The sequence below is a fragment of the Sorghum bicolor genome, chromosome 8 (genome assembly GCF_000003195.3).
Source record: "Sorghum bicolor cultivar BTx623 chromosome 8, Sorghum_bicolor_NCBIv3, whole genome shotgun sequence".
Lineage (NCBI taxonomy): Eukaryota > Viridiplantae > Streptophyta > Magnoliopsida > Poales > Poaceae > Sorghum > Sorghum bicolor.
The window spans coordinates 4,171,913-4,185,716 of NC_012877.2; the positions used below are offsets into that span (position 1 = coordinate 4,171,913).

A 13,804-nucleotide genomic window follows, 5' to 3' on the forward strand; every position below is an offset into this window, starting at 1 on the left:
TTCTTATTATTGAGTTTCATGTATCAAATCCGATGATGTGCTACAGTATTAAGACCTTGTTTAGATGCACCCAAAAACCCAAAACTTTACAAGATTCCTCATAACATCGAATTTTGCGGCACTTGCATGGAACATTAAACATAGATAAAAAAATAACTAATTGCACAGTTTACCTATAAATCATGATACGAATCTTTTAAGCCTAGCTAGTTACTCTATAATTGGACGATGTTTGTCAAATAAAAACGAAATTGCTACAGTATTAAAATCCAAAAAGTTTTTGATCTAAATAAGGCCTAAATACAAATAAAACTCAGATGAAATCTCTACTAAAACTGATCTAATTTTTGCTCTATATAGAAATCAAAGATTGCAATATATAAAACATGAAGTGTACATCATTCACTCACCGAGAAAGTAACCACATAACTCACTCATGGATTTGTACAGTACTTTTTTTAGGATTAGGAAACGATTAGTTAAGTACTATTGGTAGCTCAGACCCTTGTTGGCCCGCCGCCTGAACTCGTCTCGCCAGCGGCCGATCTCCTCCATCCGCTCGCCGGGCCGCAACCCGGCCGGAGAGGAGACTGCGCTCGGTCGAGCAGCCCAGCGTCCTCGCGATCAGCTCCGGCGCGGCGTCCGCCCTCTGCAGCCCCGGTGTCCCCGCGACCGTCGCTGCTGTCCTACTTCGCCACTCGCCACCTTGGCCGGCGACGAGCACCACCAGGACACCAGGTATTCCCTCCCTCCCTTCCTGCTGTGCGAAGCCGTGCGCCCAAACCTTAACGAAATTCGTAGGTAAAACCGTGCGCCCAAACCGTAACAGACTATTCGTAATCGGATCTGAATCTAATTACAGGTGTATGCGGCGATGGCTCGGAGCCCCTGCGACCTCCGCCTCCTCCTCCTTGCTGCCGCTGCAGCTTTCATCTACATCCAAGTATGGGGGAGCCTACCTGCCCTTTCTTTCTGTCTCTTTGTCCACTGTCCAATTGAGGTCTCAGTGGTCCGGTCTCCGGATGCTATGAATTCGTTATATTTCCATCTCTATGAGTGAGGTATACTGACACAGTCTCTCCCTTCAGGTGCGGCTCTTTGTTACTCAGTCCCATTATGCAGATCGTCTTGCAGAAGCAGTAAGTAATGTTAATTGTCTCTCTTTTCTTTCTATCCCTTCTTCACCTATGCATTTCCATTGGAAGCTTCCCATCTCTCTGTGGACTCACTGTAGGACTAGGATCGAAGGCATTCTATGACTCAAAGTTGTTTACACCTGTAATTTGCACCATACAGGAAAGATCTGAAAATCAATGCACCAGTCAACTAAAGTCCTTGATCGATCAAGTCAGCATGCAGCAGGAGAAGATTGTAGCATTGGAAGGTACAAACACCTTTAAACTTGCACCTCCATGTGATTTTTTTTTTTTGGACGTTACAATTACAACTCAAATCAGGCATTTCTATGGGGTGACCAATTGTAACGCTTGCAAGACAGAATTGATTACGATATATAGTTCCTGGCACTGTCTTGGATATTTACTACTCAACTAATGCTTGCTGCAACTTTTAGTTTGCCCTGCTGTGCTCTGTGACAAAACTAAACTTATGGCTTTTGCTTGATGATAAATTGTTATAGTGCTCATCTTCACCAATCACCTCCTGAATAAGCTTGTATATCTCGACACTGCTTTGATCATGGCAGTACAAATATGCTTTTCGCTGCTTTATGAAATTCCTTCTATTTTTTTTGAGGTGTTGTCTGCTTTTGTGCCTTATCATGACTGACAGTTCTAGTGGGTATTTAACATCATAAAGTTTCGGTGATGCAACAGAGATAAAGGTACGGCAAGATGAAGAACGTGCACATCTGAAGATTTTGATAAAGGATCTTGAAAGTATGAACCATCACCTTCTTCTAGCATTTGATTATTCATTTTGTTGGCTACCCTTGTCCTCCTTAGTTGAATTTCTTTGTCCTCCCACTGTTTCAGTTATGATACAAGGAATAAGACTTTTAGGTTGTAGGATGCCACATCATTCACCCATCAGAACCTTGCCATACATTTTTTGGGGAGGGGGGGGGGGGGGGGGGGGGACTTGCCATACTGGAGCATTACGCACATAGTTGATCCTTCATGTATTGTAAACAACTCATAAACAGTGACTGTTTTATCATATTGAAAGTATCATTCCTTTTTCAAGAATTCAACCATCATTTTCCATGAATCATGTGTGAGAATATTTTAACCTTTATATACTATGTGTATAAATCTGAGTAAAGTGTGTTTAGAAATAGCATTGCAACAAATGGAACATAGTAAAAAATTGCTAAATGTTGTCCAAATGCCAAATTAGACATCTTGTACTTAAACCTTGCAGCTGCCATCTGCTTATTGGGTCGAAAATTATATTCTGACTTAACTTACACTGTTTCTTCGTTTTATGTATATTCTACCCTTGTTTACTTTCTAATCCTTTATTTAACATTTCTTTTAAATGCAGAAAGGAGTGTGCAGAAGCTACTAGACAATAATGTGGTTCCTGTTGCTGCTGTTGTCATAATGGCTTGCAATCGACCGGACTATTTAGAGAGAACAGTTGAATCTATCCTGAAGTATGGTTCACGTCTGAGTCATTCATTTTCAAAAGGCAAAAATATCTATTATAGTATTCTCCTCTTCATTTCCTAAAATATTTCCTAATTTGGAACTAGTACCCACCCAGTGTTAATTATTTGTGGTTCTATACTCAGATTTAAGTTGCATTCTTCATTGCTACCTGTTAACCCTGTTTAGCTCAACGTAGCTTAGTGCATAGAGCTTCTTTCTAAATGACTGATGTATGTGTTGCAGATATCAGACAACAGTTGCTTCAAAGTTTCCGCTTTTTATATCTCAGGTATTGATATACCGATTTCTTTTTTGGATCCACTCAATGTGTGTGAAGTCCTTTTTTTTCATTGGTTCTTGTCACAGGATGGAGCAAATGGAGCTGTGAAAAGGAAAGCTTTGGAATATAAACAAATAACATATATGCAGGTGCAGAAATAAATGTTGTGTTGTTTTTTTAGAGCTCTCTTATTCTTATTCAACTGGTACTGTAGAACACAGTCCATTGTGTTTTTTGTATTTTAAGCATTAGACATTGTCGCAGAGAGGTGATGTTCATATTAGGAGTAACAGAATCATTTTCATTTCAGCACTAGGGTCCTTTTTTGTATTCCATTAATGCATTCTATATATGACCCCTTGGGCTGTTCAATTCAGTTATGTGTTATTCATAACAGTTTACTTGTGGAATTTTACATAGCCCTGATGGAGAAAACCCTTGCATTATTTTGATAGCGTTAGGGTTAACATATCTGTGAGGACCTCAAATAGGACGATGGCATTGAGTCCAGTATGAAATATAGAACAGAGACCAAATGACCTTGTTTTACTCTGGTGTCTGTTTTCACTGAGCTAAATGAAGGTCCAAACGAACTTGCGCCTTGTATTGGAAATCAATTATTCAAATTCATATCTTATAGTGAATTTGGATGGTAGTATGTCTCTCCCCCCCCCCCCCCCCCCCCCCTTGTTGCAAAGTAGTAATCGATTAATTTAGCTAAGACTTTCTTTGGTCCTTATGCTTTCTGTATGTCGCAGCATGTGGATCTTGAACCTGTGCAAACTGAAAGGCCAGGAGAATTGACAGCATATTACAAGATTGCTAGTAAGTGCACCTTAACTAATGTATGTGTTCTTAAGGATTTTATGTGGTTCCTAAATCCTAACACTTGCACTTGTTCAGAACATTATAAGTGGGCCTTGGACAACCTATTCATTAAACATAACTTTGCTCGAGTAATCATTCTAGAAGGTCTGACATCTATGATGATCCTTTTCCATTTATTACTACATATTTTTTGTTTTCCAACAGGTTTTCATAATTAATTTATTAATAGATGACATGGAGATTGCCCCGGATTTTTTCGAATACTTTGAGGCTGCAGCTAAATTACTTGATAATGACAAGTATGTATTATTATGCTTTCTAATTGCAAATATGAGGAACTCAGATATATAAATTTCTCTACTCACTTTCCTTTTATTCTAATCATTGTGGCATGGAAGGACGATTATGGCTGTTTCTTCTTGGAATGACAATGGGCAAAAGCAGTTTGTTCACGACCCAAGTTTGTACTATGATACTCTTACTTTCAAATTCCTTTGCCTATTTAGAGGGAATACTATTCACTTTGCTATGCTAGCGTTCTGCAGAAGCTCTTTACCGCTCGGATTTCTTTCCTGGGCTTGGATGGATGTTAACAAAGTCCACTTGGATTGAACTGTCACCAAAGTGGCCTAAAGCATATCCTTACTGCTTCCTAAATATTTTTTATTAGTAGCTGTGCTATTTCTCCACTTTTTATCTAGTTTTTCCTTGACAAGATTTTACTTATTGGGATGATTGGGTGAGGCTAAAGGAGGTACATGGAAATCGGCAATTCATACGCCCAGAAATTTGTAGAACATACAATTTTGGCAAGCATGTAAGTTGGCTATTCTTCCTCAATTTTCTTAATTAAAATACTAGAAGTTGCTATAGTAATAGGAATAGCAGTCACCTGTACCACATTTCTTTGTGCAATAGAAACCAGCGAGCCATTTGTGGCCATCTCACAATTGCTGGCATTATATTTTCTTTGCAGGGATCAAGCTTGGGACAATTCTTTGAGCAATATTTGGAGCCCATTAAGTTAAATGATGTTCATGTATGCAAAACTGTCCATATTGTTCATTTTGTAATCCTGTTACGAGCTACTTGTGGCTGAAATTTACTTGTTCTTATTTGTGACCTCAGATTGACTGGAATTCTGAGGATCTGAGCTACCTTGGGGAGGTAAGAACTGGTAATTGGATTTCGAAGGCTCTCGTTCACATAAGATGTTCCTAATCATTGTGATACTGTTAGGATAAGTATGTAACCAAATTTGGAAAAGAGGTAGCTAGTGCCACTCCTCTCCATGGATCGGATGCTGTGCTGAAAGCCCACAATATGGCTGAGGATGTAAGGATCCAATACAACGATCAGGAAGATTTTGAGCGGATAGCTCGTCAATTTGGAATATTCGAAGAATGGAAGGTTTATTCTTAACCCAAATCTAGATAATTTCCTTAATTATGTGAAGCAACAGTTTTTCATATGTTGTAGATGTAGTTCTTTGCTCTGTTATCAATTGCTGATTGTGATTTGAAAAGCAGCAGCAGAGTGTATCATGATTCTTTTTTTTTTAATCTAGGATGGCATCCCAAGAACAGCTTTCAAAGGAGTAGTGGTCTTCCGGTACAACAGTAGTCAAAGGCGAATATTTCTTGTCAGCCCAGATTCTCTTAGTCAGCTGGGAGTGTAGTGTATTGAGAAGGTAAATTTCACTATGGAGTTGAGGTGAACCCTTGTTTTAGCAACGGTGGAAAGGCAGGCGAATATCAGGGAACGCTTAATTGATTCCTGTGAGCATGGAGCAATCGGGATGCATGGTGAAGAAAATTTTGAGAAGTGATTGTGTTGACCCAAGGTACTGAGTAGTAGAAGCATGGGCTTGGTTTATTGGACATTTGCAAGATATAATACAGTGTTTAGTCAGCAAGGGACTTTTTAGCCTGTAGTGTATTTAGGGTTTACACGTTGCAGTGGTGTACACTCAAAAGAGAATGTAGCAGGAGCTCACTAGCTGACCTGACACACTCGATCCTAAGGGTAAAAGAAAGGTGTATTTTTATGACCAAATTTTCTTCTTGGCATCTTGGAATATCAAGATGGATGGAATCTTGGGCATTCGTATGTTGTACTGTTTTGTGGTGACTGGCCTTGTTTAATTGGTGAAAAACTTTAGGTTTGGCTATTGTAGTATTTTCGCTTTTATTTAGCAATTATTGTCCAACCATGGACTAACTAAGCTTAAAAGATTCGTTTTGCAAATTACAGGCAAACTGTGTAATTAATTATTTTTAATCTATATTTAATATTCCATGCATGTGTCGTGAAATTTGATATGATGGGGAATCTTGAAAAGTTTTTGGGTTTGAGGGTGAACTAAACAAGGCCTAAATGCGCGGCAAGATTGGAGTATAAGGAACCAATCCATTCCATTGAGTTATTGGGTTGTCTTGTTCAACATTCTGAAATTCTTTGATGTTTCTTATGTTTGTGGTTTGTGGAGGATGGGTGGGAGTTTCTTCCATCCAAATGCATGGGATTGATTTCCCTGGTTAAGACGGGATTTGAGATGCCCACTTCAAAAAAAAAAATGCCCTGTTGGTTAGTTTCTATGTTTTTTTTTATCTTCTCTCTCTAGTCTTCTGATGTTCTTGACTCAATTGAAATTGAGACAGCCTAATTTATACTCGTATATACTTTATTTTCTTTCTCTACGCTGCTTGTTACGTTTTCTAGGCATTTTTCTAAGGGTCCATTCGCCGTCAGTGTTTGACTATGGAGCGTCCCAAGCTTCAAATACCATCTTACGAGCTTCGGAGTCATCACCATTCACCACCGTGACTCCATGTTATAATAACAACGGCACGAGGACATAAAATAATACTACCTTCATCTTAAATTATAAATCATTTTAAGAATCTTGGAAAGTAAAAGCATATCAAGTTTAATTAAGGTTATAGGAAAAATTTTAAAAACTTATGATATCAAATATGTATACTATAAAAATATAATTAATAAAAAATCTAATGATACTTTGAGTTCATATTTGAGTTATTATCAAATATAATTAATAAAAAATACACTTTTGGGGTGCCACATCCCAAATATATATATCATATTATTATCTTATTATATAAATTTAGTCAAACTTGATATACTTTGACTTTTCAAAAATTTTGAAATGACTTATAATTTGGTATGGAGTAATAAACCGCATGCCAGCCATCCTGATGCCTGACGTGACACGAAAACGAAACTGACTCTTCAGACTGCTTCCGTTGTGAAGTTGCAGAGTAACCACGTACTAGCAGCCTGTAGCAGAGATCACGATCCACAGCACACGAGATTGCCCGGCGACGGCGAGAGGTCCACCGAGACACTCAAATGTCGACGCCAGGTCACTAAGCTTGTTTATAGTAGCAGCATCCTCCAGCCATCTCAGGATGGCAACACATGATTTTTTTTTTCTAAAAAAAGGATGGATCAGTACCACGCAAATAATAAATAACAATGGCTGCTATTTTACAAATGGATTCTACACACACAGCTATTCCTAGTTGTACACTCATAGCGCTGTGACCTTAACATACACAGCATTCAACAACTACCAGACAATGTCTGAGCCTGACACTCTCGGTTACCATCATCATTTCTAGTAAGTTATCATTACTGATCTGGCATCTGTACATCACTCACAGCCATCTACTGCTCCAGGTTGATCAGAGCGGCCGCTGAACTATGAAAGGTATTTCTCTGCCGTGATTCGGCAGGTTTCAGCTTACACAGGAGGGGCCGCCACCGTCCATGACGTCGGCTGGTTTATCCTGCTGCTGGGGAGTGCCCACTTCCAGGAAATCCTCGGCGTTGAATTTTTGAATCCTGTCCCACTCCACATCTTCTGCTTTGTTCGGTTAAGGGTTTACAGGTTTCACATCAAAGTATACTAGATGAGAAACTTAGTGTTGCAAGTATGAAAGATAAGGGTGACATAGACTGTTAGAAGGATACGTCCTGTCTCCCACATGTTTGTCATGCTAACTCCTGCGTTGTCCGATAAGAGCCAGTAGTCTGTATCAGCCTGACAATATAGAAAGGGGTTAATGCCTTATAAAGTGCTTGCACTACATTAAAAATACTGCAAAATGAAAGCCATTGAATTCAGAAGTGGCACAAAGATAATTTGCATAGACTAGTTTCCAAAATGGATGCATAACCCGGGAATATGTTATGCTAAATTAAAAAAAAAAACTCAATTTGTAACTATCAACCGTTGATTCATCACAGCAAGTGATATGGAAGTTGATACTCCCTAAAAACAAGTTGCAGTGAAGTGAAGCAAAGTAGTTGATATGTGCCAAATTGGATGAAGCATGGACCAACTAAAGGTGAAGCCAAAAGAGAAATTGAGGACAGGTGCAACGAGCCATGCTATGAAATACTAAAATTATCTTAGACAAAATCATTCCATTTAATACATCTTTTTGGAGGATTTCTAGCAGTAATTTATTTGGAACTGCCTTTAATATAGATATGATTTGCTGGATATTTGCTAGTGGGCCAAAAGAAAAGCTTGCCTCAAGAGTGATCTATATGTGGATTTTAGAGTCTTTGAAGTCATTTAACATATTCGCTACTGCTAAATATATTCCATTGAAACATGTTTCCTGATCCATGACAGTTTTAAAATCCATATCCTGAGCTTGGAAATGCATGGCTTATGGCAAGTAATATATATCATGCTCTGGTTTGGTTGTCCATGCCATTTTGAAGCTTGCAATTATGCCGAAAATTCCTTGGAATTAATATGGAAAGTCTAATATTTGTATGGGTAATACTGACCATGATTATGGATTTGAATTAAATTATTTTTGTAGTGTTCTGCTTGCTGGATAAGTTCATTTTGTACTAGCTCTATTTATTCTGACTGCCATTTATTCATTCTTATTCGGTTGAAATTTTCAGAAGTCAGTCATGATGGCATTCAAGGAAAAGAAATTGGAGCTTCTTAATTAGTGCCCTACATGAGGATCACATACTTAACTCTTTTATTAGAAGGTGTGGAAATCCTACATCCTTTGAGTGCGGATTTGCGTCCACCCTGTTTGCTTCACCATGGCAGAGTCATCCCATGAGTGTCCCACTATGTGTGATTTATTTTTAATCATCCCAGCTCAATCATTCATTTGGCATCTATATATTCGAGTTCTTATGACATTTTCATATAGATATCTTCCTTGTACGGACCACTTTTGGGGTGCTGTCCTTTTGAAGAAATGATGCACGCACTTGTACAACTGTCTAAAAGTTTGACGAGCTATTTAAGGCCCTATTCTGGTATGTTTATGAATTATGATAGGTAGGAACTGTATAGTTCTTTTCAACTGTAAAAAAATAATATAAAGATGTACTGCTAAAGTGGCATTGTTGATTCCTCCAAGATTTAATTTAAACTATGTTAATATCTTAGTGTATGATCAATAAGTTAGAAAATGGATGCTATTTGGCAGGAATATTTCAAATATTCGATCTTTTGGGAAGCTGTCCTTTTGAAGAAATGATGCACTTACTTGTAAAAATGTCTAAAAGTTTGACGAGCTATTTAAGGCCCTATTCTGGTCCGTTTATGCTAGGTAGGAACTATATATATATATATATATATATATATATATATATATATATATATATATATATATGCATCGAAGCTGAAACCCTGAGACTTGAGATGATTTGGCTACTTGCTGCTACCCTCTATACCTAGGAACTGCATTTGCACTTTTCTTGACTACTAATTAGATTTGAAGAGTCACTGAAGAATCTTGGGATTTCAGATGCTTGTCTAGCCACTTTTCTTCTTAAGGTAGGCAAGAAAATTTTTTTGGCTATCGCAGACAGTTACAAATGTACCAAGAAGTGCAAGTAGCCCTCATGGATATGTTTAGGTGTAAATCTATCATAATAATAGACACATGCATGTCCACTATCATCACAGCAAGTGATATGAAAGTTGATACTCGCTAAAAACAAGTTGCAGTGAAGTGAAGCAAAGAGTTGATATGTGCCAAATTGGACGAAGCATAGACCAACTAAAGGTGAAGCCTAAAGAGATATTGAGGACAGGTGCAACGAGCGATGCTATGAAATAATAAGAAAATGATCTTAGACAAGTGAACTTACATCAAGCTCCGAAGGGACAAGCTTCATCATCCCTGAAATGTCCTGTGAAGTACTAGGTGCATCAGAAGGTAGAATAAGCCCTTCTTGAATATTCAATTTCATCCCTGTAACTTTGTTGCAATCCGCAGCCAAAGGCGTCCTAGGATTCTCTATAGAATCCATGCTTATTGTCTGTGTAGGCCTTGGAGGAGTCTCCATGCCACTCATCTCCTCAAATTGACTATGATCAACCAATAAAACAATGTTAGGCAGGTTGGAGATGTACATTAGGAATTTATGTTTTTAGCATAACAATGCCAGGAGTATATGGATACAAGGAGCATATACCTAACTAGGTACACATCTATCGGACCCATGGTACTTCTTAGGACAATCCTGTATCTCCTTTGAGGATAACCATTAACCTGCACAGGAAAGTTGCTTCCATTAACAACATGCAACATCCCTCTAGGATCCCCAGTATGAAAAACAAGGATGGTTTTGCCAACCTACCTCATCAGGATCTGGGACTTCCAATGTTGTACCATGCGGTGCTTTTATAGCAATTAGAGTTTGATTCTGAAAGTTGTAGGGTATTATTAGTTAATATTAATAATTGATTCATATATATATACGGATTAGTAATGATTTTCACAGTCACTACTCAGTAGAGTTAGAAAAGAGAAGTACCTGGAAGCATGGTAAAGATTTGATATCATCTTCCGTGACATAAAGCCACCTGCAGGTAGAGAGATTCATTAATAAGATCTAAAACCCGCACTGCCTTGACATCTGAGGAAGTTGCTAAAGTCTCAAGAAAAAAAGGTAGTTACTTTTGGTTATTTTCATCTTCAGTCAGCGCTCTTAATCTATCTCGCATTTCACTGCAAGAAATATTGGAGAAGCATGCTTAGTGAAAGACTGAAAGCATAACAATAGTATGAGCTTTCTAACAGCTAGACACTAACCTTATTCGTTCATCCAAATTGCGCTCTTGCAGTGCGAGAGCGTTGATATCTGCCTGTTGATAACAAATATAAAGAACAAATATTTATTCCAAGATAAGAACCATTACTTAAGCATCTGCATTCCCAATTCGACAAATTGTGCCACACAAGAATTCAAAAGAACTTAGTCACATAGTGAGAAATGAATAATGGTACCTGTAAGATGGACATATCATCACTAACTTCTCCGGGTCGAGAGTCATCAACTCCTCTACAAAAAGACCACATGAATTTAAGTAATGCCCATTAAACACCAATTATAGATACAGAAAATGAGAATAATTACTTCCAACGAATGTTGTTCTTAAGCTTCTTTTCTATCAGCCCTATCCCTTCGAGAACATTAGTAATGTCATATATACGCCTTTTTTGTACCTGCAAACCAAGTTCCATATGCATATGTTTAACAAAAGAAAACCATGATTGGAACAAGGTACCCAAAAAAGAAACACCAACCTCTAGAGTTTCTGCAGCATTATTCAGATCAACAATGCCACCAGGTGCACCTTTTAGCAAGTTCAGGAACTTCTTTGTCAAGAGCCCTAAAAGGCAATAATACACCACAATTAAAAGAAAAGGAAACTGATCAAGATGCCACATAAATGTGAACAGCAAAACAGGAAAATCAATAGCTGATTCTTCTCACCGAGGGAGCTATCATAGCGGCAGCCACCAACAGGAGTAGAAGGATTGCCCGGAGAACCTGGGAAAGAGTATTTGCAATTGAACTGAGTACTTTGGTCCCAAATAGGATGATTTACAGTTTACATTACAAGTGTGGCATCACTCACCAACACTAAATGGGGTCTGAGGGCAAGATTTCTGGCCCTTCATAGCCTTAGGCTTAGCAGATGTTTTTAAACCTTTCCCTGAAGGGGTTGTAGGAACTGGGCTGCTGCCAGCATTAGCATATCCAGGGCTCATCATCAAGTCATTCGATTCGGCAGCTTCATTTCCTGCTTTGTTATTATGTTTCCGTTTCAACTACAATAGGAAGAATTTTTGTTAGGAACACAGCTAAATAAGGAGTCGCATGCAGATGTAATGCATAACGCTTTCAAAAAGGCTTTGAGATATAATATTTATGAGCAAAGTGTTAATACTACTAAAAAATGCAACATCATCCTGATAGCGTCCGCATGCAGACAAGTGTAAAACCTCATACGAAAATTGTTAGTATGGCAAAATTGGCAGTAGATTATGTCAGACTGATTAGACAATAGTGTTCTAAAGTAGCACGATGGTGGGTTAAAACTTGTACAACAGCCGCCAAGGTTAGCCTTGGTGGCGACGTGAGTTGCACTTGCTTCCCTCTTAACAAAAACACGTGCTCAGGCACGTCAGTTAAAAAAAGGGTTGCAAGATTGTGATGTGTTATTTTGGTGCAAAAGGAGCCTGTTTGACAAAAGTTCATAATCATTATAGTTCTGTCAGCAAGTTCAGATGCTGTGTCTGCATGAGGCTTTACACTTTAGTAAGGAAACATAGTTCACACTCAATTTTCAGCATTGTTGAGCACTAGTTTGTGTTTTCAAGCTAGTGCCAACATATTGCTACTGCCTGGTGCTTTTAAGAAAATGCATCATACAAGATGCAAATGCATCATACAAGATGCAAAGGCTTAACAAGTGTTTATCAAAATCAGGTAATAGTTTGTTATGCACCTGGCAATCATCCAAAAAAAAACTCAGATAAATCAGCAAACACTATACTGATTCATCAGCACAAGAATACGTTCATGTGTGTATTGCTTCACTGGTTATTTATTCTAAATGTGGGTACAGACCAAGTAAAAAGGTCATAATCCATTCCTTCAACCGTCCAATTAGCAGATTCCAGCAGATTAGTACATTCTCTTTACTGAAACATCCTAGCAACATTCACCTAAACCGCAGCAAAGTATCCTTGTAGCCACCACCTAAAGTAACGACAAGTTGCAGATACCACGAATCCGTGCAGAATTCGCAGCGGATCGGACCATATGTACCAAAATTAAGCAAAACGTGTTGGCTAACACCAAAACGCACCCATCCCCATCCACCTCAGCTCGCTGGCCACGCATTACTACAGTCGATTCAGTCTGCCGGATGCGCGCGCGCGCGCGGACTCCCGCAGCTCCCCTCGCCACCGACGGGAGGGACCAGGCCAATATAAACCGGCGCGCTAGAACATCGGACGCAAACAACGGGGAATTTCATTTCAGCACAACGACTCCAGCACACCACCAGTTCCCCGGAACTCACTGGCGTCCTGAGGACGACCGCCTCCACCATCTCCTCGGCGGCGGCGGCGGCGGGCGCGCCGAAGTGGTGGTACTCCCCGGGGAGCGGCGCGAACGGCTGGTGGTTCTGCAGCTGCAGCAGCGCCCGCGCCCTGGCCTCGCTGGCCCCGTCGCCGGCCGCCGCCGCCATGAGGAATCGGGGGGCGGATCGAAGGCCCGGCGCGTACGCGCGCGCGCGCTGGCGGGAAGGCGGCAGGGTCCTGCAGCTGGGATCTGAGGTGGAGGAGGCGGCGGGCGAGGGTTTGCGCGGGGTAGCGGATGGGGAGGTGAGGGGAGCGGAGGGAAGGGAAGAAAACGAGGGAAACGAAGCGGGTGGGAGAAGCGAGGGAAATTGGAGTTTTCAGTGGGGGGGCTGCGACTTGCCGAGTTTATGGTGTGGTGGACGGGGGCCGCTGTAGCTCTACTGGAGCCTGGAGGAATAGGGGCAAAACTGTAAAACAAAAAATGTTTTAACCAATTCTGTTTCCCATTTGTTTTACTGTTTTATATGAGTAAAAAAAAAGTGCGTTCATAGCTTAATCTTGTGTAGTGTAATTCAAAGTTATTCAGAAGTAATGGAGTTTTGTATAATGGAATATGTATGTAAACAGTAGCAAACAGGACACGCGTAGGTTAAGATATATGCTTCTGCTAATGCGCGCGCGCTCTTTCTCTCTCG

The 13,804-nt window shown here is 39.8% G+C and overlaps 2 protein-coding genes across 3 annotated transcripts; one reads left to right on the forward strand and one right to left on the reverse strand.

The window, feature by feature from the left end:
• LOC8073458 (alpha-1,3-mannosyl-glycoprotein 2-beta-N-acetylglucosaminyltransferase) lies at nt 486-5,890 on the forward strand. The gene is made up of 18 exons (XM_002441816.2): nt 486-738; nt 863-943; nt 1,089-1,139; nt 1,297-1,384; nt 1,836-1,898; nt 2,506-2,617; nt 2,856-2,901; nt 2,979-3,041; nt 3,651-3,717; nt 3,796-3,864; nt 3,950-4,019; nt 4,119-4,180; nt 4,266-4,356; nt 4,444-4,537; nt 4,697-4,759; nt 4,849-4,887; nt 4,960-5,130; nt 5,288-5,890. The coding sequence occupies exons 2-18, from the start codon at nt 875-877 to the stop codon at nt 5,396-5,398; spliced, it is 1,329 nt and encodes a 442-aa protein (XP_002441861.1). The 5' UTR covers nt 486-738; nt 863-874; the 3' UTR covers nt 5,399-5,890.
• On the reverse strand, nt 7,131-13,489 carry LOC8079845 (transcription factor E2FB). 2 transcript variants are annotated; one of them, XM_002442793.2, is made up of 14 exons: nt 13,109-13,489; nt 11,657-11,849; nt 11,512-11,568; nt 11,322-11,407; nt 11,152-11,240; nt 11,022-11,076; nt 10,827-10,879; nt 10,692-10,742; nt 10,549-10,597; nt 10,372-10,437; nt 10,207-10,283; nt 9,880-10,099; nt 7,714-7,783; nt 7,131-7,603 (listed from the first exon to the last, which is right to left on the reverse strand). In XM_002442793.2, the coding sequence occupies exons 1-14, from the start codon at nt 13,274-13,276 to the stop codon at nt 7,479-7,481; spliced, it is 1,359 nt and encodes a 452-aa protein (XP_002442838.2). In that variant the 5' UTR covers nt 13,277-13,489; the 3' UTR covers nt 7,131-7,478. The 2 variants fall into 2 exon arrangements, with proteins under 2 accessions (XP_002442838.2, XP_021301272.1); XM_021445597.1 differs by having other exon boundaries at nt 7,131-7,606.

Excerpts from the sequence above, each read along its gene's own strand:
- LOC8073458 (XM_002441816.2), top strand. The coding sequence starts at position 875 with ATGGCTCGGAGCCCCTGCGACCTCCGCCTCCTCCTCCTTGCTGCCGCT. Across the intron at positions 1,140-1,296 it reads CAGATCGTCTTGCAGAAGCA|GAAAGATCTGAAAATCAATG; the intron begins GTAAGTAATGTT and ends TGCACCATACAG. Across the intron at positions 4,888-4,959 it reads ATCTGAGCTACCTTGGGGAG|GATAAGTATGTAACCAAATT; the intron begins GTAAGAACTGGT and ends TGATACTGTTAG.
- LOC8079845 (XM_021445597.1), bottom strand. The coding sequence starts at position 13,276 with ATGGCGGCGGCGGCCGGCGACGGGGCCAGCGAGGCCAGGGCGCGGGCG. Across the intron at positions 11,850-13,108 it reads CGGTCGTCCTCAGGACGCCA|TTGAAACGGAAACATAATAA; the intron begins GTGAGTTCCGGG and ends TTCCTATTGTAG. Across the intron at positions 10,743-10,826 it reads AATTTGGATGAACGAATAAG|TGAAATGCGAGATAGATTAA; the intron begins GTTAGTGTCTAG and ends TATTTCTTGCAG.